Genomic DNA, 25,701 nt, shown 5'->3' on the forward strand with positions numbered 1-25,701 from the left:
TTTGCCTGGAATTCAGCTTTGCCTCAACCTAGTAAATACTGCCTGGATGCAAACATTCTGCTAGCAGTTCCCTTAACTCCTCCTCATATTGTTATGTTTGCCTACTGTCACAAACTATTGCACATTGATAATGGCCACGTAGAAACTGCTAAAAAAGACAGCATGCATATATTTCAAGAAAATAATTCCCAGGAAAATAGTTACGACTAATGCCTGTAGAAAAAAATTTACCTGTAAAATTTCATCAGTGGTACATTCCACAATACCAAGGATCCGTCAGACCCACCGGACACTAAATATATGGAGTTGGGTGAGAACCTGCACACCCTAACGGGACTGCAACTTGGATGTTCCAGAGATGCCAAAACCTGCCCATTACACATACTCCAGAGGATGGTTCGGCCATCCGTAGAACAGGAAGCCAACATAGTCTGACTAGGAGAGAAACAGCAGCAATGAACAGCATATGTATGTCCTCTGAGGGGTGAGAAGGACACCTCGTTATAGTCATTTAGGGAATACACCCGGATTGTTTTATCCAAGGAGCACGTCGCCAAGAGTGAATCTGAGAAGGCACAACTGTTGACATCATCTTTGTGGTCAGACAACGTCTGAATCAACTCCACCATCATAACCAGCCTACAACAGAAAACACATTGTGTTAAACAAAAACAATAACCATCCAACATTAGATCTGAACTCTAGGTCGATATAAAAGACACAAGTTAATGCAGCTCTGTGATCAGTTATACATCTTTAAATGTATTTTTTAAATGCAAGCAGTGAAGGCACCTGAATTTGACCTGATGTTAGCTTCTTGCAGTGCCTCTATAGCAGAGCTGGAATGCGAGAGGACGAAGCAGGACAAGGATGCAATCAGTTCATGTGCAGACAAGAAACATGCTGACAGGAGGAGAGAGCAGAAATGAGCTGTGCTGCTTTTTTCACTGCCAGTCACAGGCTGGGGAGGATCCAGGATGATCTGGGCTCAGGGAAAGCAAGTTGAAAGAGGGTGGTCATCATATTGAAGACATCTAGAAGCAGGAAAAAAAAAAAAGTACTGTGGGTGAAATCTCTGGACTAAAGCTGAATATTGTAATGAAAGATGGTTTATTTTATCTGTTAATGAGCTATTAATTTCTATTTTGATATTTTTGACTGGAGTTTGGCTTTACCATATTCAGTAAGGAGTGCTGGACCAATCCTAAAAGACTGGTAGTCTATGGGTCTATAAAATGACAGCTGGCACTTAATACTTCAAATGATTTTGACTGTACTTAGTTTTGTACAGAGGCAGTCTTATGATGGGCTGCTTTTAAAAGGGAAGTATGGCCAAAACATTTTTGGTCATACTTCTCTTCTGGGTCACAACAGTGCACTTACTTTTGCACTCCTGTGACAAAAAATTAGCCATCAGCAGGTTAAAGCTCACTGTTGGTGACATCATAGAGCCGGTGATGTGAGAATCCACCCAGATGCCTGACTGGCAGCTGGCTCAGCATACTGCTGAGAGCCTGAGCCCGCTGCTCCAATCACTTCCATAGCCTGGTAGTGCAATGAGCGCTGGAGAGGCAGGACAGCCAGCTCTCTCCTCAGAGTGGACCGAGAACAGGACAGTCAGTGGTCATGTAATCGCTCAGTTCTTTGGCTTAAAGCCAGCAGGGGACAGCTGCACTATCACACTGATCATGCAGCCATTTAGGTGAGTATGAATGTTTTGGGGTTTTTTTTAATTGTCACTTCTCTTTTAAATCAAAATCACTAAACAGTAATGGAGCTATAAGTAGATATAATTTACATGGAGGAGCTCTTATGTCTTCAACTTGTCTTTCCCTCATTAAGAACTTTATAAAGCTATCTTAGATTGTAAGCTCCAAGGATCAGGCCCTCCTAACCCTCTTGTATTGAACTGTATTGTTGCTGTATTGTCTCCCGTTATATTGTAAAGCACTGAGCAAACTGTTGGCACTGTATAATAACAATAATAATAATAACAAAAGTTATGCATTGCTATTGCAATACTGCAAGAAAGCCTGAACTATGGGGGCCACCATTGATGCCGTACTTCTGAAAATGTGTGTTACTTTGCTGTCTCTGGTTGCAATACCTTCTTAGTTAATTATTTAGAAGAATGCAGATCAGGAAAGTCTGTGAAGTCTCAGATATCCTTCTCAGCATACCCTTTTCAGGTCAGTGATCTAAAAGTATTAAAATAAGATCAGCAGAAAGCCGGGTAACTAGCATTTTCAGAAGAACAGGTCAGCAATGGCAGCCTTCGTATTTCTCTAATGACAGATTTCCATGAAGCAGATTATCAGCTCAGAGAGGAAGGTGCAATTTTCACTTTACACCAAAACTGATACTTTTATTTTTTTAGTTTACATTGACTTGAACCTGGAAACAATTGCAAACTTTTAAAAGTAAACATTCCACTTAAAAGGATAAAATGTTTATTAAAAAAAAAGTGCACTTATCCTTTCTGCCTCCTTTGCCAAAACCTAAACTAACCCACCTTCCTCCTCCCAGAACAATTCCTCAATCTGACGAACCGAAGTCTCCAGTGTTTGTATACATCCAGCGCTGCAAGCCTCTGTCCTTGCCTCACCTGCACATTGCAGCCCTCTAGATGTCCCACCATCTCCCTTTGTCTCCATCCTCAGGACATGGCTCCATAAATGTCTAGGGAGATAAAATGTGCAGACGTGGAAAGGACAACGTGACTTGCAGTACTGGATGTGATCAAATACCAAAGGCCGCAGCTACCAAAGCGAGCAAAGTTTACATCTATGGAAGGGGAAAAAGAATTCAACTTAAGTCAGGCCAAACCCCACAAGAAAACCTCACAAGGTGCCTGTCATTACTTTAGCCATAGCTCCCAACTGTCCCTGATTTGGAACAAAGTCCGTCTGTCACTCCTTCCTCCTCATTTGTCCGTCATTTTGGTCTAATCTATATAGTTGAATATAAAATGCACTTTTTAACTTTCAAAAAGTGTTCCCCACTGCTAAACCTTTTATCCAGTTTCTATATTGCTGCATTTGTAAATTTCAAAAGCCAGTATAAAGGAATAGTAGTAGTAACAAGAAGCACTTGTGAGTTTAACTAATCATTGTTTTTTTTTAATTCTCCTTTAAGGGGGGTGGATGGGGGGGTATGTCCTATGCCTACATACTTTTGCTAATAGGTGTTTTTCATTCCCAACTCAAAAAATTGCTTTAACTGAATAGAAAATCCATCTTCGTTGTGCCTGTATGAAAATAATTTCCAACATTGAGGGCTCATAAACAAGGCATTTTGGTTAGGTAATAATAAGGATCTTTAGTGTTCCCAGGATTGATCTCCTCAAGCTTACCCTAATAAGTCTTATACCAAAACCACCACTCTATACCAAATGAGTTGAGGAACTAGGTCCTGCTGTAGCAGAAGAGGATAGGCAAACCATCTGGTCAGCAATGGCGAAAACGAGAAGAAATATATTTGCGCTTGAAAATTCTTACAAAGTGATTTCATTGGCACACCTGCCTAATTCCATCTTACCCTTTGTTTTAGGTGTTGTACCCAGTTAGGTTCTATGTCAGATATATGGTGGACCTGCCACAAGGTGACACGACTATAGATTCAGGTGTATACCTTTTGTAAATACTATATTGTCCCACAACCTTCCTAAAGGCCTTTGGGAGGCCCTATTATATAAAACTGTACAGAATGTAACCAGATATCAACAGCCTTTGATCTCTCACACCTTTATGGCCACTAGGCAATCTACAGCGTCGTCATGGAAAAAGACCTGTACTTTTGATGTCAAATGTGGAGTCACAGGTACCATGAGTGGGAAATTAACAGCACTACTAAATGATTCTCATAATACATTTTTTTTAATTGGCAAGTCTGGGTGTCATATGGTGGCCCCCAGAGTACTGATACCCTACTTACTTGTGGTTTCCTAAACTGATCACCTAACAGGAGGATGATGAGTATGCTTACCTCAGCCTTTCTAAACCTTTTTAACATGGAGAAACCCCTAAAATAACTTCCTGGGCTTAGGGAACCCTTGCTATTAAATACTATACCTACAACTCATGAAACATTAGCATGAGGGTCAGTGAGATGAATCTCCATTTCCCCCTCAAAGATAGCTAAAAAGATAATTGGTTTCAGTACTTATTTGAGAGGGATAAATTGCTAATTTCTCAGGGAGCTCCTATCAAACATTGGATGAACCCTGGCTAAGAAAGGCTGTCGTACATGTTCCCCCTTTCTTTTCTTTCTTCTTTGTTCTCTCCTCTCCATCTCGGCACCTTACCCTATCAGACTCCCTCCTTCCTTCTGACCTCCCTTACCTCTTTTTTTCCCCTCTCTGTGTACATCCTTATTGACCCTCTCTCATCCTATTACACTTCCAAAAGGGGTAGGTTTACTATCCACCTTACTTTTAAACTGGCTTTACACTAGTAGAGTTGTATTAAAAAAGTTATTTCAGGTCATAAGGTTTTCCAACCGTTAGGGTCAAATCAACATTAATTTTCAAACAGAAAGAAGATATGGAGATATCCCCCTAGGAATTTGTAGGGCAAAAAAAGTTTGTACAAAAGTAAAAAACAGTAAATTGTTTATTGCAAAAAGTTTTTTTGATAAAAAGAATCAAGTGATTCGGTGAGGTTGAACTGCAATACAATTCATGACTTAAAAGTAAAATGACATATGCATGTATATATAACATGACAGTCTGTAATACATCAACTGACAAGTGAACTAGCAGCCTAAAAAGACTTGATCAATGATAGTATCAAGACAAACCCAACGCGTTTCAGAGCTCATGTTTCCTTCTTCTGGGAATAAACGACAGGTAAATTGCACCACATCAGGTAGTAGTTACAAGATGATCATAGAGAATTAGGTGAAGATGCTTTCTGAGTGACACGCCTAGGAGAGGGCGGGCAGGAACACCCCAATGAACCATCCACCAGCAAGGTTCACACTACAGCAACCAGTAAGGGGGTCAATAATAGCATTGTGGTATCATATGGAGCTGCATCATAATCATCTAGCAATCTGCTTTCTGTTTCAATAATTGGGATGTTGGCAAAAATAGTGTAAATGGTGGGACATTTTACCCAATCTCCTAGTTTCTTTAATTTCAACTGCAATGACAAGAAAATTTGAAGAAGCAGGATGGAAATTTTTTCTTGAACAAAAGAATTTCTAACAGTGAAAGTGGTTTTTGTTCAGGAAAGTCCATTCGCTCCAAAAGTTTATGTTAAAAGCAAAAGTTTTTTGAAGTACTTGACATTTGTCAAATCAAATATACTGATTTTTGCATGATTTTTGAATTTCTTGTAAGAACATTTATTTGAAACTGTACTAGTGTATGACCAGCTTTAATTAGGACTTTTACTTTGAAAAGTATTGAAAGGTAGAATAGATCTAGTCTTAAATCTTTAAAAGAACTTGACCTGTAAGTGTTACCCACATTTAGCCAGATTACAAACTGCATTATTTTTTAATCTGTCAAGATAATCATTAATCAATTTTGACAGAACGCTCCAGTCAAGCATAAAAATTCTTCATTTGAAGAAACATAAAAAAGTCCTTGTTATGTAAATTTCTTTTTTAAGCTCTTGTGGCTTCATTAATACTTTTCTCCAAATTTCCATACCAACTAAGCTGTCTATCAAAAATTGACTCTGTTGGTTTGGGAAAAATTTAACACTGCTAACCACATCACCGTCATTTTTGATGAATAGATTGTGCATGTAGATGTGAAGAAATATACCATTTTTAAAAAGCTCATCATATACAACATGACAGATTAGATCCTCTCCAGTGTGGGTATTGATCTCTCAAAACTTTAGTCCTTGGTGATCTTTCTTATGTATTTTAGCAAAAAGATGATAGACTCAGTTTAGTGAAATCCTTTCATATATTTGTTATGTGCTCCGACAAACATTTAGCCCTAATAGTTTTTCCTACATACCAGAGACCGCAAGGACATTCCAGCAGGTAAGTTACATGAGTGGTCTGACTAGTGCTTAATTAAAAAAATGTATCCATTGTCTCTAGAATAAAAAGGTCTGTTTCCTAGGTAGTATATTATATAGTATATAAAAAACAAAGACTTTTTGGTTGGGGGGATTAATAGTACAGAAGACAAGTTTTCCTTTCAAACTGTCAGTTTTCTTATATAGGTTTTGATTATGTGGTGAAATCGGCCCCAGTACTTTAGTGTTATGAGAGTCAACACCCACACATTCCTGATGACGTTGAATTTGCAATACTACTTCTCAGTCTGAGCATCCAAGAAGATACCAGGGAGGCCTCTTGCTTTCAGGATTATCTGTATGCCCTAGTGCTTGGAGGCACTATGGACATGTGAGTGCTTTTAGCTGTTCTGTGGATTTTAACACATTTTATACCAGTTCAATCACTGAAAGGATTTTTTTTCATCTCTATATGATCTAAGTAATGTTTGGATGGAACTTCCTGTGACTACTGAATAGACTACTCAATTCTCTGGCTTATCTGGGGAAAGGGGGGGGGCACGATCAACTGTTTGGAGATCATATAATTATATTTGCTTTCAAATTAAGAGTGATGCACTGCCTACAATTTCCTTTGGAGTTGTGGAAGTGCAACTTTTGGACTATTTAGAGACATTTTGAAAAAATATCTACACACACATATTAGTTATTCTATACTATTCTATACTTAACTATTCTTCTAAGTGTTCCTTTTTTGGAGCCTGTGAAAATTCAAGCCAGTGATTTCATCGCCACTCTCCTTACTAAGGCTCATAAATTGAGACAAAGGCTGCGTTTCTGCCAACCAGCAGGGTGATAAGACTGTTAAATCTTTCAAGAAAGGAACATATAAAACAAAGTAATGAAAGAAATGTACTGACGTATGCACAGATTGCACCATTAGAGGTTTGTGGTTGGTTTGTTGCCTAGATTTGATGTGTATAGTGTTATTAAGCTCCTGTGAACAAATTGTACAGTATATACAGTATAGCTTATATCCTTCTATTGCTGTTTTCCCATGTCTCTGCAGCCCGTGTTTGCATCACAATCAAAATATAAGCTTTTGGTATATTCACTAATAGGGGGGCTCCACCACCATGCAAGGTCTCGTTGAAACCACCATGACTGTTGGACAGCTACGAGAGAGGAGGTGCATATGCATATGGGCTGCGCACAAGGACAAAGGAGGCCCCCTTATGTGGTTACAGTGTGAAGGCATACACAGTATGGCTAAGTGCAAGTAATGATGGCATTAAATTGCAGTATGGCTGGGCACAAATAATTAGGGACATTTAGTTCAATGCAGAAGGCCATCTGATGCTACATGGCAGGCAAGAATGCACAGAGACAAAAGGGGGAGAGGTTTAGCGTAAGGCACCATGAACATGTAGTTTAAATACAAGAGATCATCTGACAATGCAGTGAGCACTCCCTAATCAGGAAGGTCAGGAAAGTGATGCTCTGATCTGGAGCCGACGGCATTGAGGAGTACAAAATATAAGTGTATGCACACACATTTGCTGTAAATAATGTATAGGGGAATGTTTCGCTGGATGGTTAGAATGCAGTCATCAAGCATTTAAAACTACTTTAAGCTTCTTGCACTGTACTCTTTTTATAGCAGGTATAAAGAAAGATTTTCCCATATCAGCAGAAACAGTTGTAGAAAAATGATAGAAGAGCAGTCTGGGTAATGTTTTCCCAGCAGCAAAGGACAATCCTGTCATTAGCTGTCTTTGACATTGCTGCTTTCCACAAAGGAGACAAACGTATTGACAGTATCCACCAGTGTCTATGCAAATGAGGCTGGATTGCCTGAATGCACATTAATTACGGGGTTATTTATACCAGAAATGTTAATTTCTATGGGAATTATCACTTAGCATCTTATAATAAATTCATGGGGGATTAGCAAAGTTCACAAAGTAAGTAGTAAAGTCACCAAGTCACCTACAAAGAAATCCAAATTATAGTAGTGAATAGTGGCGTGCTATAACATTACTTTATGGGCCCCAAGCTTCCTTTTCTGCTGCTAGACAGATATTGCCAGCTTCAAAAAATAGAATTAGAATAGAAAAAGCAATGATTATTCAGTGTTGTGAATTAAAACAAAGGTCTAGGGGAAAAAAAGGCTCCACAACAGATCTTTAGCAACACCTAACCACACAGGACCTTACATAAGCAACTCCGTCTACAAGGCCTTGTTTACACATGCAGTGCTCTCTGCAGATCCAGGTTGGAAGTAAAAAGATACCCAGCATGTCAAGTATTAAAACTGAGCGTGATAATGAAATTGTGAAAAACTTCAGTACTCTAAATTTTCAATAGGCAATGCTGGAAAAGCCTCTACAGGTCATCAGTTTAGAGTCAACCATGAATATTGGCTCTAGAATTATTGCTACCACAATGGATGTGTGTTTACATTTGTATGTACAGGTATTAAGGGGTGGGCTCAACAATTTTTTTTAGATTTATCAAAACTATGTAACATGAGCATCTACCTTGTCTAACCAATCAATCTGTATCCAATCAAGCAAGCCCTTGCCCTGAATAGTTTTGGTAGATCTAAATGGGATTGTGCAGTCAGATTGTAATGTGTGTGGTGCGCCTAAAGGAGAGATTGTACAATCAATCAGATTGAATAATGTATGACCAACTTTAACAGCTTCCCAACTGCCCTTTAGCAGAACTGTTGCTACAGGGCGGCAAGGCTGCGCAAAATCCCGTAGAAATAGGGGATTTTGCATTTCCGGGTAGGGGGCGCGTGTCAATACCGGGTCCCGGCCTGAGATTCCCCGCAGGCACCCGATGATTTCCGAGGAACACGGACAGGGGAGAGGTCTATATGTAAACAATACAGATCTCTCCCCTGTCAGCATCAGCATTCTGCTTTGTATTGCTCTGCATAGCAGAGCAATACAAAAGCAGCATGCTTACATAGTAAAACAGCACATAATGTGAAACACACACCGCACACAGTTAATCCTTTGATCGCCCCAGATGTTAACCCCTTCCTGCCCAGTGTCATTAGTACAGTGTCAGTGCTTTTTATTAGCACTGACCACTGCATTAGTGTCACTGGGGATGTTAGTGGCAGTTAGTCAGTTCCCCCCCAGTGTCAGAATGCCTGCCACAGTCCCGCTATAAGTCTGTGATCACCGCCATTACTAGTATAAAAAAAAAATTCCAGTATATATAATCACTATTTCTAGACGTTGTAACTTTCATGTAAACCAATTAATTTACACATATTGGAATTTTTTTTTTTAGGAAAGAAATGTAGCTGAACACATTTTGGCCTAAATTTATTTTTTTACTGGATATGTTTTATAGCAGGCGATCAAATACCACCTAAAGAAAGCTCCATTTGTGGTAAAAAAATTTCATTTGGGTGCAGTGTTGCATGACCGCGCAATCGTCAGTTGAAGTAACGCAGCGCTGTATCGCAAAATATTGCCTGGTCAGGAAGGGGGGGGGGGGGTAAATTCTCTGGAGAGCAAGTGGTTAAGCTAGCAATTAGATTGTACAGTCTGCTTTAGCGTGGCCAAAACTATATAGTTTGAGGAGAAAGCTAAACCACCAAGTTGAATTAATATCAAGGCAGGACCTTGCACTACATGGTTGATGGAAGAACTAAAGGAGATTATATAGTGTATGGTCAGCTTTAGTTAAAAAAAACAAAAAAAACAAAGAAGAGCATACTTTATGTGTCAGTGCTTCTTTCATTCCTGGTGCAGTACAGATCAGACCTCTCAACCCAGTAAACATAGCAATCATAAGCACATTACAAAACAATAAACACAATAATGAACTGTGTACATGTATTATATACCGTATAATCTCCCTGAATGGCTCACCAGGGGAGAGCCAATGTTTTCTGTATTGCTCAGCACATCTGATAATTGCACTTGTCCAATGTATGACATCAATGTTTCTAGGGTGAATATTTTCCACATGACACCGCACAGATGTACAGTCACAGCATACATCCAGCCATACAATTAAACAGATGTGAAACAATGGGTTTAGGCCCCTATAACATGGTCGTTTCAATCAAATCCACCTGTCATTTTTCCAAGTGGACTGAAACAGAGGCTCCATATAAGGCGTCATTTACACAGTATGTACGAAAGCGTAAGCCTATGGAGGGCTGTGTTTACCCGCATGGGGATGCCTCGCATGGGGATGCCCCAGGCAGGCAATTCCACTTGTGTCAATGGGGATGCGGCAGCTGCACAAACTCAGCTGTTGCTCCCAATTTGACATTTGTGGGTGCAGGTGTGTGTCTCCAAATGAAGATTGCGTCAGTTCAGGGATACGCACCCGCACTTAAATGATGTCAAATTTGGAGCAGGAACAGTGGCTATGTCTGTGCAACTGTTGCATCCCAATTGACATGAATTGGACTGCCTGTACAGGGATACACAGAACACCTGTGTGAATGAAACCTAAATCTACCAATGGGCAAATGGGCCAAATGGACATGGAAAGGAAAAAAAATTTAGCGTCTTTTTCCATTTTTAACAGACCTAAATATGGCAGATCTAAGGTGATATGATGTAAATGGTCACACATCTGTTTACAGCTACCTGCCCATAAACCTAACATGGGTCGATCATAGGGTTGCCACCTAATCCCTTTAAAACTGAACACATATTAATTACACAGGTTCTGTGGCTGATTAACCACTTGCCCTACTGAGGATTTACTCCCCTTCCTGACCAGGCCTTTTTATGCTATTCGGTGCTGCACTATTTCAACTGGTAATTGCGTGGTCATGCAATGCTGTAGCCAAAATAAATTTACGTCCTTTTTTTCACACAAATAGAGCTTTCTTTCGGTGGTATTTTTATTGTTTGCGCTATAAACAAAAAAAGACCTGAAACTTTGAAAAAAAGTATTTTTTACTTTCAGCTATAAAAAATATCCAAAAAAACCCTCAAATTTCATCATAAATTTAGGCAAAAATGTATTCTGCTATATGTTTTTGGTAAAAAAAAAATCCCAATAAGTGTATATTGATTGCTTTGTGTAGAAGTTACAGCATCTACAAACTATGGTATAGATAATGGAATTTACATAGCTTTTACTTTCTGATTGCCCATCACATTTCTCTAGGTGCTAAAATACCAGGACAGTACAAACACCCCCAAATGACCCCTTTTCGGAAAGTAGACACCCTAAGCTATTTGCTGAGTGGCATATTGAGTCCATAGAAGATTTTTTTTTTTCCAAAAGTTTTGGGAAAATTACAAAATGTATTTTTTTTTTTTTTTTTTTTTTTTACACAAAGTTCTCACTTAAATGATATATTGCTCATACAAGCCATGGGTATATGTGGAAGTACACCCCAAAATACATTCTGCTACTTCTAGTGGGAGCCTAGCCACATACAGGAGCCTGAAATCCAATGACCACTTTGAAAGCCTGAAGGTGCATAATTTCCCCATTTCACTTCCTCACTACCTATCACAGTTTTGGAGGCCCTGAAATGCCACGATAGAAACCCCCCCCCCCAAATGACCCCTTTTTGAAAAGTAGACATGCCAAGGAATTTATTATTATTTTTTCTCACAAAGTTTTGAAATATAAAAAAAAAGAAAAAATATGTTTTTGTTTTCTTTCTTCATTTCCCAAAAACCTGTGGCAACAAATTAGATCTGCAAAATACTCACCATGCTTCTTATCGAATTCCTTGGGGTGTCTACTTTCCAAAAAGGGGTCATTTGGGGGATTTGGTGCTACCCTGGCATTTTTTAGGGCCTCCAAAACTGTGATAGGTAGTCAGGAAGTGTAATGAGGAAATAAAGCCCTTTAAAAGCCTGGAGGTGCTTAATGGATTTTGGGGTCCTGTACTTGGCTAGCCTGCAAAAACATCTCTCACATGTGGTACCCCCATACTCAGGAGAAGTAGCAGAATGTATTTTGGGGAGTAATTCCACATATACCCATGGCATGTACAAGCATAAAATCATTTAAGTGACAATTTTGTGTAAAAAAAAAAAAAAAATTTTTCATTTTCCAAAAACGTGGTAAAAAAATTAATTCTCAACATGCCTCTCAGCAAATAGTTTGGGGTGTCTATTTTCCAAAAAAAGGGTTGTTTTGGGGGGTGGGGGCATTTTATGCCCAGCATTAGAAGTTTATGCCACGCATCACTCAATCTTCTAATCACCTGAAGACCAAGTCTTTTCTGACTTTTTGTTCACATGAAAAAAAAAAAAAAAAATCTGTATTTTTTGCTAGGAAATTACTTTGAAACCCCAAACATTATATATTTTTTAAAGCAGACACCCTAGTGAATAAAATGGTGGGTGCTGCAATTGTTTAATGTTACATAGTACTCACGCAGCAATTTTTCAAACGCTAATTTTTTGAAAAACAAAATACACTTTTTTTACTTTTAATGCACAAAAACACAATATATTGGCCAATTATTTGGTAAAATATAAAAGACGATGGTATGCCGAGTAAAGAGATACCAAACATGACATACCTTCACACTGCGCATGCCCCATGCAATGGCGACAAACTGCATTTTTAATATCCATAGGCACTGCTTTATAAGCCTTTACAAGCTATCATTTTAGATTTACAGAGGAGGTTAATGCTAGAATTACTGCCCTTGATCTGACATTTGCAGCGATACCTCACATGCATGGTGTAACTGCTGTTTACATACTGGCACAGGGTCAAAGCTCGCTCATGCGACGGGGGTAAGGGTGCTTTTTTTTTTTTTGAATGGCTGCAGAGACATGGCAAATGAAATGAAAAATCTCATCCAGCAGCACTGCACACACCTGCTTATGTGTATTCTGAGAGCAAGACCCTGTTGCTGTCAGAATAAACAAGTCAGTACTGCAGCTGAATAACATCCTCATTTCTCAAGCAGACTTTTTCCCCCTTTCTAAGATGGGTATTTACAAGCCGTTGGGGGAAACCCCAGCGATTAGGTCGCATGGTGCCACATGCGCCAATTCCAAGATTGTACAAATCTTGAAATAATGGCACTCTTGAATAAAAGTTGTCCATGTATAAGTGGTACCCCATATGGAAAAATGGATGACACCAAGTCCTAAACTATCTTGCCATGTAGTCCGGGAATCCGGGGGCTCACCTTGACAATCTTTTCCCTCGTAAATCCAAAACTTATATGTATAGCCTGTTGCCCTCTCACAGGTCTTATATATCTTGACCCCATATCTGGCACACTTGCTGGGGAGAAATTGTTTGAATGCAAGGCGGCCAGAAAAATTAATGAGAGACTCATCAACGCAGATATTTTGCTGGGGAGTATAGACATCTGCAAATTTTTGGTTAAGGTGATTTATGAGGGGCCGAATTTTGTGGAGTCGGTCAAATTCAGGGTCACCCCAAGGACGACAGAGTGTATTATTGCTGAAATGCATAAAACGCATTATACTCTCATATCTATGCCTGGCCATGGCAGCAGATAACACAGGCATTTGATAAATCGGGTCTGTGGACCAATACAACCGCAATTATTTTTTTTAGTAATGCCCATGTTGAGGGTTAGGTCCAAAAAAAATAAAAAAAAAAAGTGTGTGGTATCCCCACCGTTAGAATATACCACCCTGCATCCACCCACTTCTAATGGTGGGCACACATGAAATGTTCTTTTTTCCGTAGGCTGAGCACAAAAAAAAGAATCTAACAGATTCCTCTATTCACATTGATCGATGTGAATGAAGTAATCTCTGCCAAAAAATGTTTGGGCATATATACTCTTTTTTTTTAACTGCGGATGAAGAACCTAATCCGAACAGCACTGCACACACTTATGTATATTCTGAGAGCAAAACCCAGTTGCTGTCAGAATAAACAGATCGCTGCTGCAGCTGAATGGCATTCCTGCAAAGAAAACAGCAATGGTTAACTATAACACAGTAAAACCATAACAGTAGAACAGTAAGTCGACAACAACAAAGAAAAACTACAACTATTTTTGGTTTTTAAAATAACAAAAACTTTTTTTAGTTTTTCTTTTTATGTTTTTTTTTTACACTGTAACAAGCAGATATTAGGGTCTCTCAAAATGCAATAGCCAGTTTCCTGACTACCTAACATCTTTCGAGACCCTGTGCAAATATGTGCCCTCAACTGTGCCGTGCTGTACCCTGTACTATTAGTCCACTAGTGTATGGTAGTGACGGAAGCAGTCCTTGCGGCAGAGACCAGGTTGGCCAGGATAGGAGGGACAAAAAAAGTGGGTGTCATGCCTAATTCCGTATCTGCTATAGACACATCTTTTTTGCGGTGTCCTTTAGGTTGGGGTACCAGGAATGGTATTGGGAAAGTGCCTCTCATGCAGCCGGCTAACTGCACCTGGGTTTGGGGTTTGGGCCAGATCACCTTCTTGATACAAAAAGGCCGTGATGATCTCTTCCTGGAATTTTAGGAAGGATCCACTACGTCTAGTTGCTTTGTAAAGCACAAAATCGTTATATAGAGCCAAATGAAATACATAAACAGATACTTTTTTTTTACCTGCGTCTGGCTTTTTGGGAAACAAAGAACAGCGTCATCATCTGGTCGTTGAAGTCCACCACTCCCATGTTAAGGTTATCATCATGGACACAGAGGGGCTTCTCAACAACACCAGCTGCCGTGGCAATTTGGATAGTCGTGTCTGCGTGAATGGAAGACAGGACAAAAACAACCCGTTTGTCCTTCTCCATCATCTGATCTATCTGTCAGGGTGCAGCTGCTGTCTACAGGTTCGTATTCTGAGGCTGATTGTTTCAGTGAGTCTTCCCCTGGGATTGGATTTTTGCAAACAGGTAATTTTTCTCCTTCACTGATGTGCGTTGATGAGGCTGCTCTGATAGGCAGCACTGATTGGCACTGATAGGCAGCACTAATGAGGTGGCAGGGATAGGCGGCACTGATAGGTGAAACTGGTAGGCGGCACTGACAGGCACAACTGCTGGGCACTGACTGGCACAACTGCTGGGCACTGACTGGCACAACTGCTGGGCTGCACTGATGGGCACTTGCGGGTGACACTGCTGGGTGGCACTGCTGGGCACTGATCATCAGTCCCCTGATGATCAGTGCCAATCCCTGCTCTGACAACTGCCGGTTCTCGGCAGTACTTTCTGATAACATGAGGAAAGTTCAGCCGAGAACCAGCAATTGCATTTCCCTGTGATCAGCGTGTCATTGGACACGGCTGATCACGCGGTAAAAGGCCGCTGTGATTGGCCTTTTACCACATCAAGTGATCAGCTGTGTCCGTAGGACACAGCGATCACGGAGATCGCCGAGGGCGCGCAGGAGAGTGCGTTCTAGGAGGACGTCATATGACGCCCTCCCAGAACTGGCCGGCCACAGTGTAGCCGTCATTCAGCTATCTGCGGTAGGCAACTAGTTAAACCACTTATCTTCTCTCACCTGTTCACCCGCTATGGACCAGAGCAGTTCTTACATTTCTGCTATGAACCTGTTTATTTGGAAATAACTTTGTCATTACTTAAGATAACAATATTGTTTTTTAAGGACAAGGCTTCCTTTTTATATTGTCTTGCAACATTTTTTTTTTTTTCGCAGTCCTTAGATCACGTGTCAAAAATAAATAAATAAATAAAAAATAAAAAAAAATAAAAAGGCCAACAGGCCAAAACCGGCCCACTAGGCCACTTAATGTGGCCCTTCCACCTCTCCTGCAGCTGCTGCACCCCCCTTGTCTCTGCCTCCCACCTTGTATCAGCAGTCAGCAGCAGAGAGCAAGACAGAACTCCTCCACCAGACCCTGGGCTTCTCCGTGAAGCTGCAGAGAGTCCCCCATCTCAGCAGTCGACAGCAGATAGGACAGAACTCCTCTTACAGATCCTGTTCTTCTCTGTGCAGCCTCAGCATCCCCTCATCTATGCCTCTCCTGGTCCCAGCATCCAGCGGACTCTGGCAGTTGACTCCAGCCCTCCTCTGGGGTCCTCCTCCAGACCCTGTAATTTCTGCTTCCTATTTCCACCCCCAGCTTCTTCCGGTCAGTAGCACAAGGTATGGGGGGTGCTTGACATCTAGTCTTACAGATACATCTGGACCTTTGGGGGCAACAATAATGCTGTTGTAGCCCACAATTAAATTGAATTTGACACCCCTGCCTTAGATGATAAAATGCAACAAAATGCATTATATCTTCTTTTTTTTTTAGCAATGTTGTTCGTATTCTATCCTCCTCTTTAAAATGACACTCCAATTATAGTTCCGGTTCAAAGCATTGCAAAGTTATTTACAAATGAAATAAAGTGTTTATTTTTTTTCAATGTTGCTCTTTTTTCATTAGGGAAATGTGTAACAACAGTATGAAAAAAAAACTAAAAGTTTACATAGTTAATAAAATAGAAACAAAAATATTAGCAGGAAAATAACAGCTGAAGAGGGGAGACTAAGGAGTTTAAGTGGTTGTTGTGACGATCGCGGTGTCAGACCCCTGACCTTCTCACCAAACCGAAGGACTAGCCAATCTAAAACCGCGATGTCACGTGCATAACAATGCCACGCCCAGCTGCACCCTGCACAACGATTTTCCAGCTAATTGGACCACAATCGATGTATCGGCAGCCTGGGAGTGATCGTTACTGGGTCAGGTTAATTATGCAATTAACCCTTCACACTGCCACCACCTCCTTTTTGTACAGAGAAAGAGGAAACTCGGCGATATCAGCTATAACACAATAATCATTGAGATAATCGTCAGTATAACACGGTTACCGCAGTCAGGTTATACAGAGGGTTAAACAAACACAGTGGCGCTCTTTTAGAGGCAGGAATTCGTAAGTTGCAATAAAGAGCTATAGAAACAGTTCAACACTTTCAGAAGGAAAAATTTATTACTAAAAGGTCAAAAAGGTCCAATAAAAATATTTACAGAAAAAAGATGTAACCAATATATATATAAATATACAGAGAACAATAGCACAGCAAAGAGGTAACAGAAAGGAGGTTAAAGGGTTAAAGTACTTGCCAATCAGCCTTGGGTTTGCAGATCAAGTTTCAAAGTAAAAGGGCACATCTCCCAGGTTGGTTCTGATGTTAAAAGGGAGAATTCTTCAACTTAACTCTCTTAGACCTGACAGCCCATTTTGTATTCCCCAACAGGGGGTGTCTCTGAAATCGAGGACCAATGCCCCGTTTAGGGAGGGATCGTCTGGGCGGATACCTAAACTAGAGCCAAAATCTCTCATAGTTCAAATTTTGCTCATAACTTTCCCTATGCACAAGTGACATTCCACCCGCGGGTAGATTAGTATGCAGACGCCTCTAAGGAACGGTTACATATGAAATACATATTTGAAGTGTTCAAGAGATGTAATTTTCTGCTGTCCTAGGTATTCCAGTCAGGGAGTGTGACCTATCAAACTGTTTGTCTTCTCGTGGCCAATCTGAAGATATACCTGGTTTTTACGCAAGTCTCTCATCGTCCAAGATATGAGACATAGGGGAAAATGGATTTTAACAGTGTTATCTAGTCTCTACTCCTCTGGAATGTGTTTGAACTCAGGGGAAGGCTTGAGTTATCTTTTTACGATGTGCTAGTTTACTCAGCTTCCCAGCCCGCCCGGCACCCAGCTAAAAAATGATTTATAGCTCGGGGCTTCTGCTGTGCCCTGGCCGGCCTGTGACACTTCTAACACACAGGCCATATGGCACTGTGTATGAACATAGAGGAAGGGAGAGAATGAGGGGGAATATGTTTGTACAAGATGGTTGACCCTTTGCCAAGATGGAGGTTGGAGCCAAAATGGTTGAACCGCGTCCATCTCTGTGTGTCCGCTTGCTACAGTTGTAAAAGCTCAGAAACCTGTGTGAGGTATCCCACTCACCTAAGCCCCCTCTCAATACAGTGATGTGCACTGGAGTCTTGGCTATCTGGGGACTCCCTCTCCTTATTGGCTGAGACACCAGCAGGAGCCATTGGGTCCCACTGCTGTCAACCACAGGCAGTGGGCCAATGAGGAGAGGGGGGCAAGGCTGAGTCATGACTCCGTGTGTGAGTGGACACATGGAGCAGCGGCTGGGGAGTGTGCATGCTCAGGTGCCCCATAGCAAGCTGAGTGCTGTGGGAGCACCCAACAGCAGGGAAACCTGAGAAAAGGAGGATCCAGGTTGCTCTGTGCAAAACCGGTGCACACAGCAGGTAAGACATGTTTGTTTGGTTTTTTTAATTAAGCCTTTAGAATCACTTTAATTAGGGCTTGTTAAAGTAAACTAAGGGTTAATAAAGAATTGAACAGGGGAACATTTTAACTTTTTTTTTTTAACTTCTCAGATTGCTTTAACGGACATCATCGCTAGATTTCAGTTCGTCCCTTTGATGTGCAGATGAATGAACAAAAAGATACAAATGTAACATGTTACTATGTATCTTTGTATAATTACAGTCTGGTATTGTTTATAAACTCTCACACATTCAGCAGATTCACACTGCTTTTTTGACAGCTAGAGCTGTCGACTTCTTTTCTGAATACGCTGTAAGGCTACATGTACACTAGGCGAACACAGCCACGGGAAAATGCAAAATGCATATGAATGCAGTAGCATGCTTACACGTTTTTCCATGGCCAGCAGTCAAAATGTTCTTATCCTGAATGTGATTCTTCCGCATTCAGGAGAGGGAAGTTTAACCTCACCGAAACGCAACAGCTCCTGATCTCTGCTAAAAGCCTATGTGTATATAGACACACAGGTTTTATGGAGTTGAGTTTTGAAGCCTGGGCAACCCCCCCACTCCCCCGAAAAAAAAAATTGTCAAATAGCTCCTGAAGCCTTAGGCCACAGGAAAATGCAAAACGTGGCAAAAAGACGTGTAAACACGGTACTGTTTTTGTTGCGTTTTGCAGCCAGAGTAGGCTAGTATACATGTAGCCTTATGCCGGGTTTGTTTATTCACAGATGACAATTATGCAAAATGGCGGGGGGGTCTATAAGCAGGGCAAAGAGACTGGCTGGATGTGCTACACACTCCCTCTGTACAATGATGATTTTTGGGGGGGCATGTGCAGCACGCCCAAAGTCTGCAACTAGTCAAATCAATTGCAGTCATGACCACCAGCGGAACCCTGATGAAAAAAACTTAGAGATTGTGCTGGGTCTGATGACATCACATCCAAGATGGCAGCATCCAGCAGCCATCTCATGATTCTTAGCTGTCTACACACACATTTATAGGTAAAGAACATGTCTAAAATATATTAAATACACATATACTGGGAAGTTCAATAAAGCATCTACAACAGATTTCTGGTGGTGGTTTCGGCATCTGTACTGTCATGTGCAATAAATTAAATTAGCTGCTACTACTGCCACTTTAAGAACCTGTTGCTATGGTATCAAAGGACTCCTAAATTACCGCCGGATCACAGATTAGGAATCTGACAGTACATAGGACCTGCGCTAAAGAGGTGTACAGAAAGACGCCAGTGCTTGGAGTCGGCCATGTCTGTGCTGGAAAGTGGTCATGAATATGACAAGTTTCCTGCATAGGGCTTGTGGTTGCTAAGACGCAGCCAGCGGCCAGCTTCCTGCTGACTGATCCCTGGCAACATTCCACTACCAGGTGAGACAGCTGAATGTAAACAAAGTGGTGAGATGGTTGATGACATCACTACCCACATTTTGCAATGCGCATCTTTGGGCAATGATGACTCATGCAGGAAGTGGACCTGATAGGGAAACTAGTCTCTCGGCTCCGCCTACCCAAACCCACTATTAAGCGCTGTCAGTCACAGGTAAGGTGGACCTTATGGGGGAATTGTCCCCCCCCCTATAAAATTCCTCAACCTCCTCCTGTCTGTATCACAGGCAGATGATCTGGTATGGACCCTCCAGTCTCAGAGCAGACACCTCCATAGGCCAGTGGTGTATTTAGGTTTCACGCTGTCCTACATAACACAAAAATTGGCTCCCCCCTATGGAGAGACCCTGACTCCAGCCAACACCCCCCTTCCCCACAAAGAGAGCCTGACATTGAAGAACAACACCCCAGCCTCCCCTCCCCCCACCTGAGAGAACCTTCCACTACCACTGCCCCCCATACACTGTCAACCCTCCCCCCCCCCCGCACCGCAAGAGATAAGCCACTCATCTTCACAGCTCCCCAGGAACATGAGTGAGGCTCTGCATACACCATCAAGCAGCCCACAGCCCCTCTCGGATCCCACCTGATCCCCGTGCTGCGTGTCCCTTCTTCCTTTCCTTCTTTCAGAGGACGGCACTGCCCCCTTGAAAAATGCTGCTGCCCCCCAGAAAAGTGCCACCCTAGGCAACTGCCTTGTGGTAAATACACCCCTGCCATAGGCTTCATTCTGGTAGGTGTCCTGCATGCAGGCTGCTTTTGTCTTGGTGGCTGTATCCGCCCTGAGCTGCATGCAGGTAGCCTATTATGGAGGTGGAAGCAGATGCAGCGGCTGCACGGACACAGCTGCATGCCAATATTTGACAGCTGCATAGAAGCAGTTGCACGCCCCGAACACACACTGCCTGCATTTGGGGCTGTGCAGCTACATTTTTGGGAAAAAGGAGTCAAGGGCTTATTTTTTTTTCTGCATTTTTTTGCACGTAAGGCTAGGCTTGCATTCCATGCATGTCAAGAACAGACGCATAACTGCAACACTTTCCCAACATGCACAGAAATGAGCTGCCCTTCAGCAAATGCGTGGCAGGCCATTAATTGTTAATGCCACCACCATGCATCTGCAGCACCGTGCGGTTCGCTGTGTTTCTGGAAAAGACTCGGGCTTCTTTTCTGTGTAGGACAGCCCAGTGAAATGAATAGGCTGCCCTACTTGCACACTTAGTCACACCCAGGGCTGCTGTTAGAAATCACGGGACCCTGTACAGTCTGCCTGACCTTGACTCTTACCCCTCTGTTCTGTTATTGCCCCCCGCTGTATTGCTTCCCCTGCTCTCCGAGCCCCCTACAGGAGGACCGGTGGTAGCACCCTTTCGGTGGCCCTGTAGGTGTGAACCAAACCTAGGGCAGCCCTTTGACACAAATGTGCTACCTTACATGCAACATACAGGGACGCGCTGAAAACATGCAGAAACGCTCATGTGCACCTGTAGGTGTGAATGGAGCCTAAGGCGACATTCACACCTGAGCGTGGTGTTCTGTTACAATATTTGAGCTTCAGAAGTTTTTGTATACAAAACAGTATCATCTGTAACATCACTTGTTGCTGTGATGGACATATTGGCCGAAAGAGCGCACATAGTGCATGTTTTTGTTTGCTCCAATGCAGGGGCAGACTGACCATTTGGAAACTCGGGCACTGCCCGAGGGCCCAGGGTCAGTAGGGGGCCCCATAAGATGCCCGTTACCTTTTACATAGGCTTTTTTGAGTTTGGGCAAGGACACAGGGGCCCCGTGATCCCCTATTGCCCGGGAGCCCCATGAGTTGTCAGTCCGCCCCTGCTCCAATGCAATTCTATGGGACTCAAAACGCCCCAAAATACACCAAACCAGTTATATTGAGTTGCAGAAGCAGCTCCAAAACTTTTTTAAGCTTCAGACATTTTGGAGTGGAGATGTGAACCACCACCATATAGATGCATTGATTTTTTTTTTCTCCCCGAGTCTCCGTTCACATCTTGGTGTTTTGTATCGCAGGTAGAATCGCCACCATTCTTTCAGTGATCCCAAAACACTCTGAAAAAATGACAAATTGCACCACGCTTGTTAAGGTGCCATTCATTTTCAATGGCACTTAAACGCAGGTGCGACTCTGCTCAAAACGTAATAGGAGCTTCTTTTGTACAACACGCTTCGTGCAGCAATATCGCACCCACATTTAGGTGCCATTGAAAATGAATAGCACCTTAACAAGCGTGGTGCGATTTGTCAGTATTGCAGAGTGTTTTGGGATCATGGACAGAATTGTCTACAAAACCCCCAGGTGTGAACAGAGCATCAGTGTTTTGGAACTTGAGTCTGGGTTCAAACTTGTGCGGTGCAGCATATCGTATGCAATTTGCACAGGAACTGCACCGTGTTCCTGTGCAAATCACATGCGTATTCTGTGCGGTGCGATTTGAATCGTACATTTTGTATGGTTCAAATCGCACCGTATCTGCACCAAAAAGATGCAGGACCCTTTTTTTTGTCCGCACTAGAATAGAATTGCATGGTTATTCACACCCATGCGATCCAATTCTGCACATCGCACCATGTTTTGCGAACCGATTTTGGGGTGTTGTTAACATACACACCTGCAGCGGTTCGCATGAACAGGGGTGCGACTATAATGCGATGCGGAATTTGCACAGAAACCGGTGCAAATTCCGCAATGCATCAGTGTGAACCCGGGTTCCAAAACCCTCAAGGCTGGATTCACACAGCAGTGTAGCGGGAACTCGCGTTCCTGCTTGTGAGCATTACCGCTCGTCACGTATAAGGCAGCCCATCCATTGAATGAGCTGCCTGACGTGTGACAAACGCACCAAAGAACTACAACCTTTTTTTTTCATGTGGAGCCTGGTGAGCTTTATTGGACTACATTCACACCTAAGGCCCCATTCACACTGGGATGTTTCCAATCGCAGGCAGAATCGCAAAGATTCCGACCACAATTCCAAAACGCTTTGCTAAAATGAGAAATTGCGGGATTGAGTGTTCATGTGCCATTCATGTTAATGGCACTTGAAAACGTGGTGTGAAGTGCGCTGCAATCACAGCAATGGGGGGGGGTCGCCCAAAAGAACTTCTTTTGGTTGACACACGTTGTGTGATGCGGTTTGCCGCGATTTATCATGCGACATTCGCGGCAGAACTGCACCTCCTTTTCAGGCACCTGAACATGTCTGTGATCTCTCATTTTAGCTAAGCGTTTTGAAATCGCGGGCAGTTGTGGCGATTCTGCCCTCGATGCCAAACAACTTAGTGTGAATGGGGTGTAAGCATCATGTTTTCAGGAGCAGGCAGTTTTCAACTCAGCCTGGGTTCACACTGATGCGGTGCGGAATTCGTAGCGGTTTCTGTGCAAATTCTGCACCGCATTACATTCGCACCCCATTCATGTGAACCGCTGCGAGTGTGTATGTTAATATAACAACACCCCGAAATTGGTCCGCAAAACGCAGTGCGATGTACAGAATTGGATCACATAGGTGTGACTACCCCTGCGATTCTAGTGCGGACCCAAAAAAAGGATCCTGCACCTTTTTTGGTGTGATTTGAGCTGTACAAAATGTATGGCTCCAATCACACCGCACAGAATTCACACGTGATTTGCACAGGAATGCGGTGTGGTTCCTTTGTAAATCACATGCAGTATGCCGCACCACACAAGTGTGAACCCCAGGTCAAAGGTGGGGAGTGCTGCTGAAAAAGGAGCGAAAAGCTGCTTTTTGAACAGAAAACGCACAAAAAAAAAGTCTTGAAAAAGTGTCAATTTTACCGCAAAGCTGACCCTTCAGTGTGAACATCACTGTGTGCTGCCACGTGTAGAATTTTCATAGGCCTTTGAGGAGCGTGAACAAACATTTCCCAAATGCCTGTCTAGCACCTGCTAACAAAGCTAACCAAAAGGTCATGTCACGCTTTCCAGGCGCTTCCACTGAAGTCTATGGGGACAACAACGCTCAATTCTGCCTGAAAAGAAGCTCATGCCGTTTTCTGAGTGACAGGTGTTGTGCTACAGGGAACAGAATGCTCAGGTGTGAACAGGGCCATTGAAAACAACAGGTTTTTGCAAGTTGAGCATAGACCTACAAGCAGCTCAGGTGTGAATGCGTGTGACAGAACACGTCTGCGACCAGCTATTGAGGTGCTATTAACAATGAATGGCACCACAAGCACAACACAGGCTTCTTCACCCAACCAGAAACCCCGGGGGAGAATGGAGCCAATTCATGACAAGTTTCTGTAGAGCCCAGACATAGCTGACAGACATGAGGAGATGGAAGGCAAACACGGAGCACCTCACACAGGAGCACCTCCACCTCACACAGGAGCACCTCCACCTCACACAGCACCACAAGTCACCTCCGCACACACCCCGACACCATGCTCACCCCGGACTCTACCACCTGCACACTCATTACAGGGGTGCTCACACAGACATTTAATTTTTCTTTCTCAAAATGTAAGGTCTATGCAGGAAATATATACTGGCAGCTACACAGCACTGACTACCGTGAGATATTCGCTGCGTGTTCCTAATATAGAGCCCGGGAAGGATTAATCTTCCCCCGCGCTGCGTGCATGGTGGGACAGTCCGAATCCCCCCCAAGTCACACAGAGCGCTTACCTGACTGTGCGGAAGCTGGCCGGCAGGGGGCGGGAATAGAGCGGATCGCTGAAGAGACGGAGGTGACGTCACCCTCCTCTCTCACCATGTTTGCTTGAGGGGCAGCGGGGTTGGGCGGGGTGACCGAGCTGTCATGTGACTAGTATCACCTGGTAGTCAGCTCTGTAGGGGATCAGCTCTTTCCTGATAAAATGTCCATTATTGCTACAGAGGGAAAGAAAGCTTCATTTGTGACACGGAGGGGTTTATTTACTAAAGCTGGAGAGTGTAAAATCAGGCTGACTTCTGCTTAGAAACCAATCAGCTTCCAGGTTTTATTGCCAAAGCGTAATTGAACAAGCTGAGGTTAGAAGCTGATTGGCTACCATGCACAGTTGCAGCAGATTCTGCGTGCTCCAGTTTTAGTAAATCTACCCCGGAGTGACAAATATAAGATGAAGTCCAGTTACATCTGTAGTACGATCTCCTGGTTTTTAACCATTCAAAGTCCAAGCCTTTTCTGACACTTTTGTTTACATGTAATAATCAGTATTTTTTTTTTGCTAGAAAAAGTCTTAGAACCCCCCAAACGTTATATATTTTTAAAGCAGAGACCCTAGAGAATAAAATGGTGGGTTTTGCATGTTTTTATTTGACACGTTATTTGTGTAACGGTTTTGCAAATGCAATTTTGAGGGAAAAAATATATTTTTTAATTCTAATACGAAAAAACAATACATAACCCAATTTTTTGGTAAAATATAAAAAAATTATGTTTTGCTGAGCAAATCGATACATCAGTGGTGTCCCTAGGGGGGTGCATGCCGCACCAGGTGACATCTATCACATGGGGTGACACCGGACCCTCTCCACGAGCTCCACAAAATGGAAAGTTTTAAAGCAAGCCGATAATCCCCGCAAGATGGATCAGATCTGCAGATTGAGCTTAATGGATCGGAGTCCGATCCATTATGCTCCCCAATCCGCAGATCCGATCCATCTTGCGGGGATCGTCGGCTTGCAACCTATATGGGGTTAACTGATCTAGGTAAGGCTGTGCAAGATGTGAGAGGTCTGTAACCAGGAAATGCGGCTGTGATAGCAGGAACCTCCTCCATCTGACAACACTTCTTGAGCATGTGCAGACCGGACGGTGTGGAAGGACCAGTTAACCCCGTATAGGTTGCAAGCCGACGATACCCCCAAGATGGATCGGATCTGCAGATTGGGGAGCATAATGGATTGGACTCCGATCCATTATGCTCAATCCGCAGATCCAATCCATCCTGCAGGGATCGTCAGAGGGGTGACAGCAAGTGTTAACGCACCGGGTGACATCAACCCTAGGGACGCCCTTTAGTTTCTTTTTAAATGATTTATTATTATTACAATATCATTTTAATTTTTTTTTTATCACTTTTATTGCTGTCAGAAGG

General features: G+C 42.6%; 1 protein-coding gene across 3 annotated transcripts in view; it reads right to left on the reverse strand.

Annotated features, from left to right (window-relative positions):
- Positions 1-24,373, reverse strand: part of WDSUB1 (WD repeat, sterile alpha motif and U-box domain containing 1) — a 154,574-nt gene extending 130,201 nt beyond the window's left edge. For all 3 annotated transcript variants that reach the window (XM_089659751.1, XM_089659752.1, XM_089659749.1), the window contains exons 1-3: positions 24,287-24,373; positions 793-1,034; positions 232-639 (exon numbers count right to left, since the gene is read on the reverse strand). In XM_089659751.1, the coding sequence (XP_089515877.1) occupies positions 232-632 (401 nt within the window). In that variant the 5' untranslated portion in view covers positions 633-639; positions 793-1,034; positions 24,287-24,373. The remainder of the gene's footprint in view (positions 1-231; positions 640-792; positions 1,035-24,286) is intronic.
- Positions 24,374-25,701: the final 1,328 nt, after the last annotated feature.

This window comes from Staurois parvus, unplaced genomic scaffold (assembly GCF_062004578.1).
Source record: "Staurois parvus isolate SC_StPar_1 unplaced genomic scaffold, SC_StPar_1.0 ptg000031l, whole genome shotgun sequence".
NCBI classification, from domain to species: Eukaryota; Metazoa; Chordata; class Amphibia; order Anura; family Ranidae; genus Staurois; species Staurois parvus.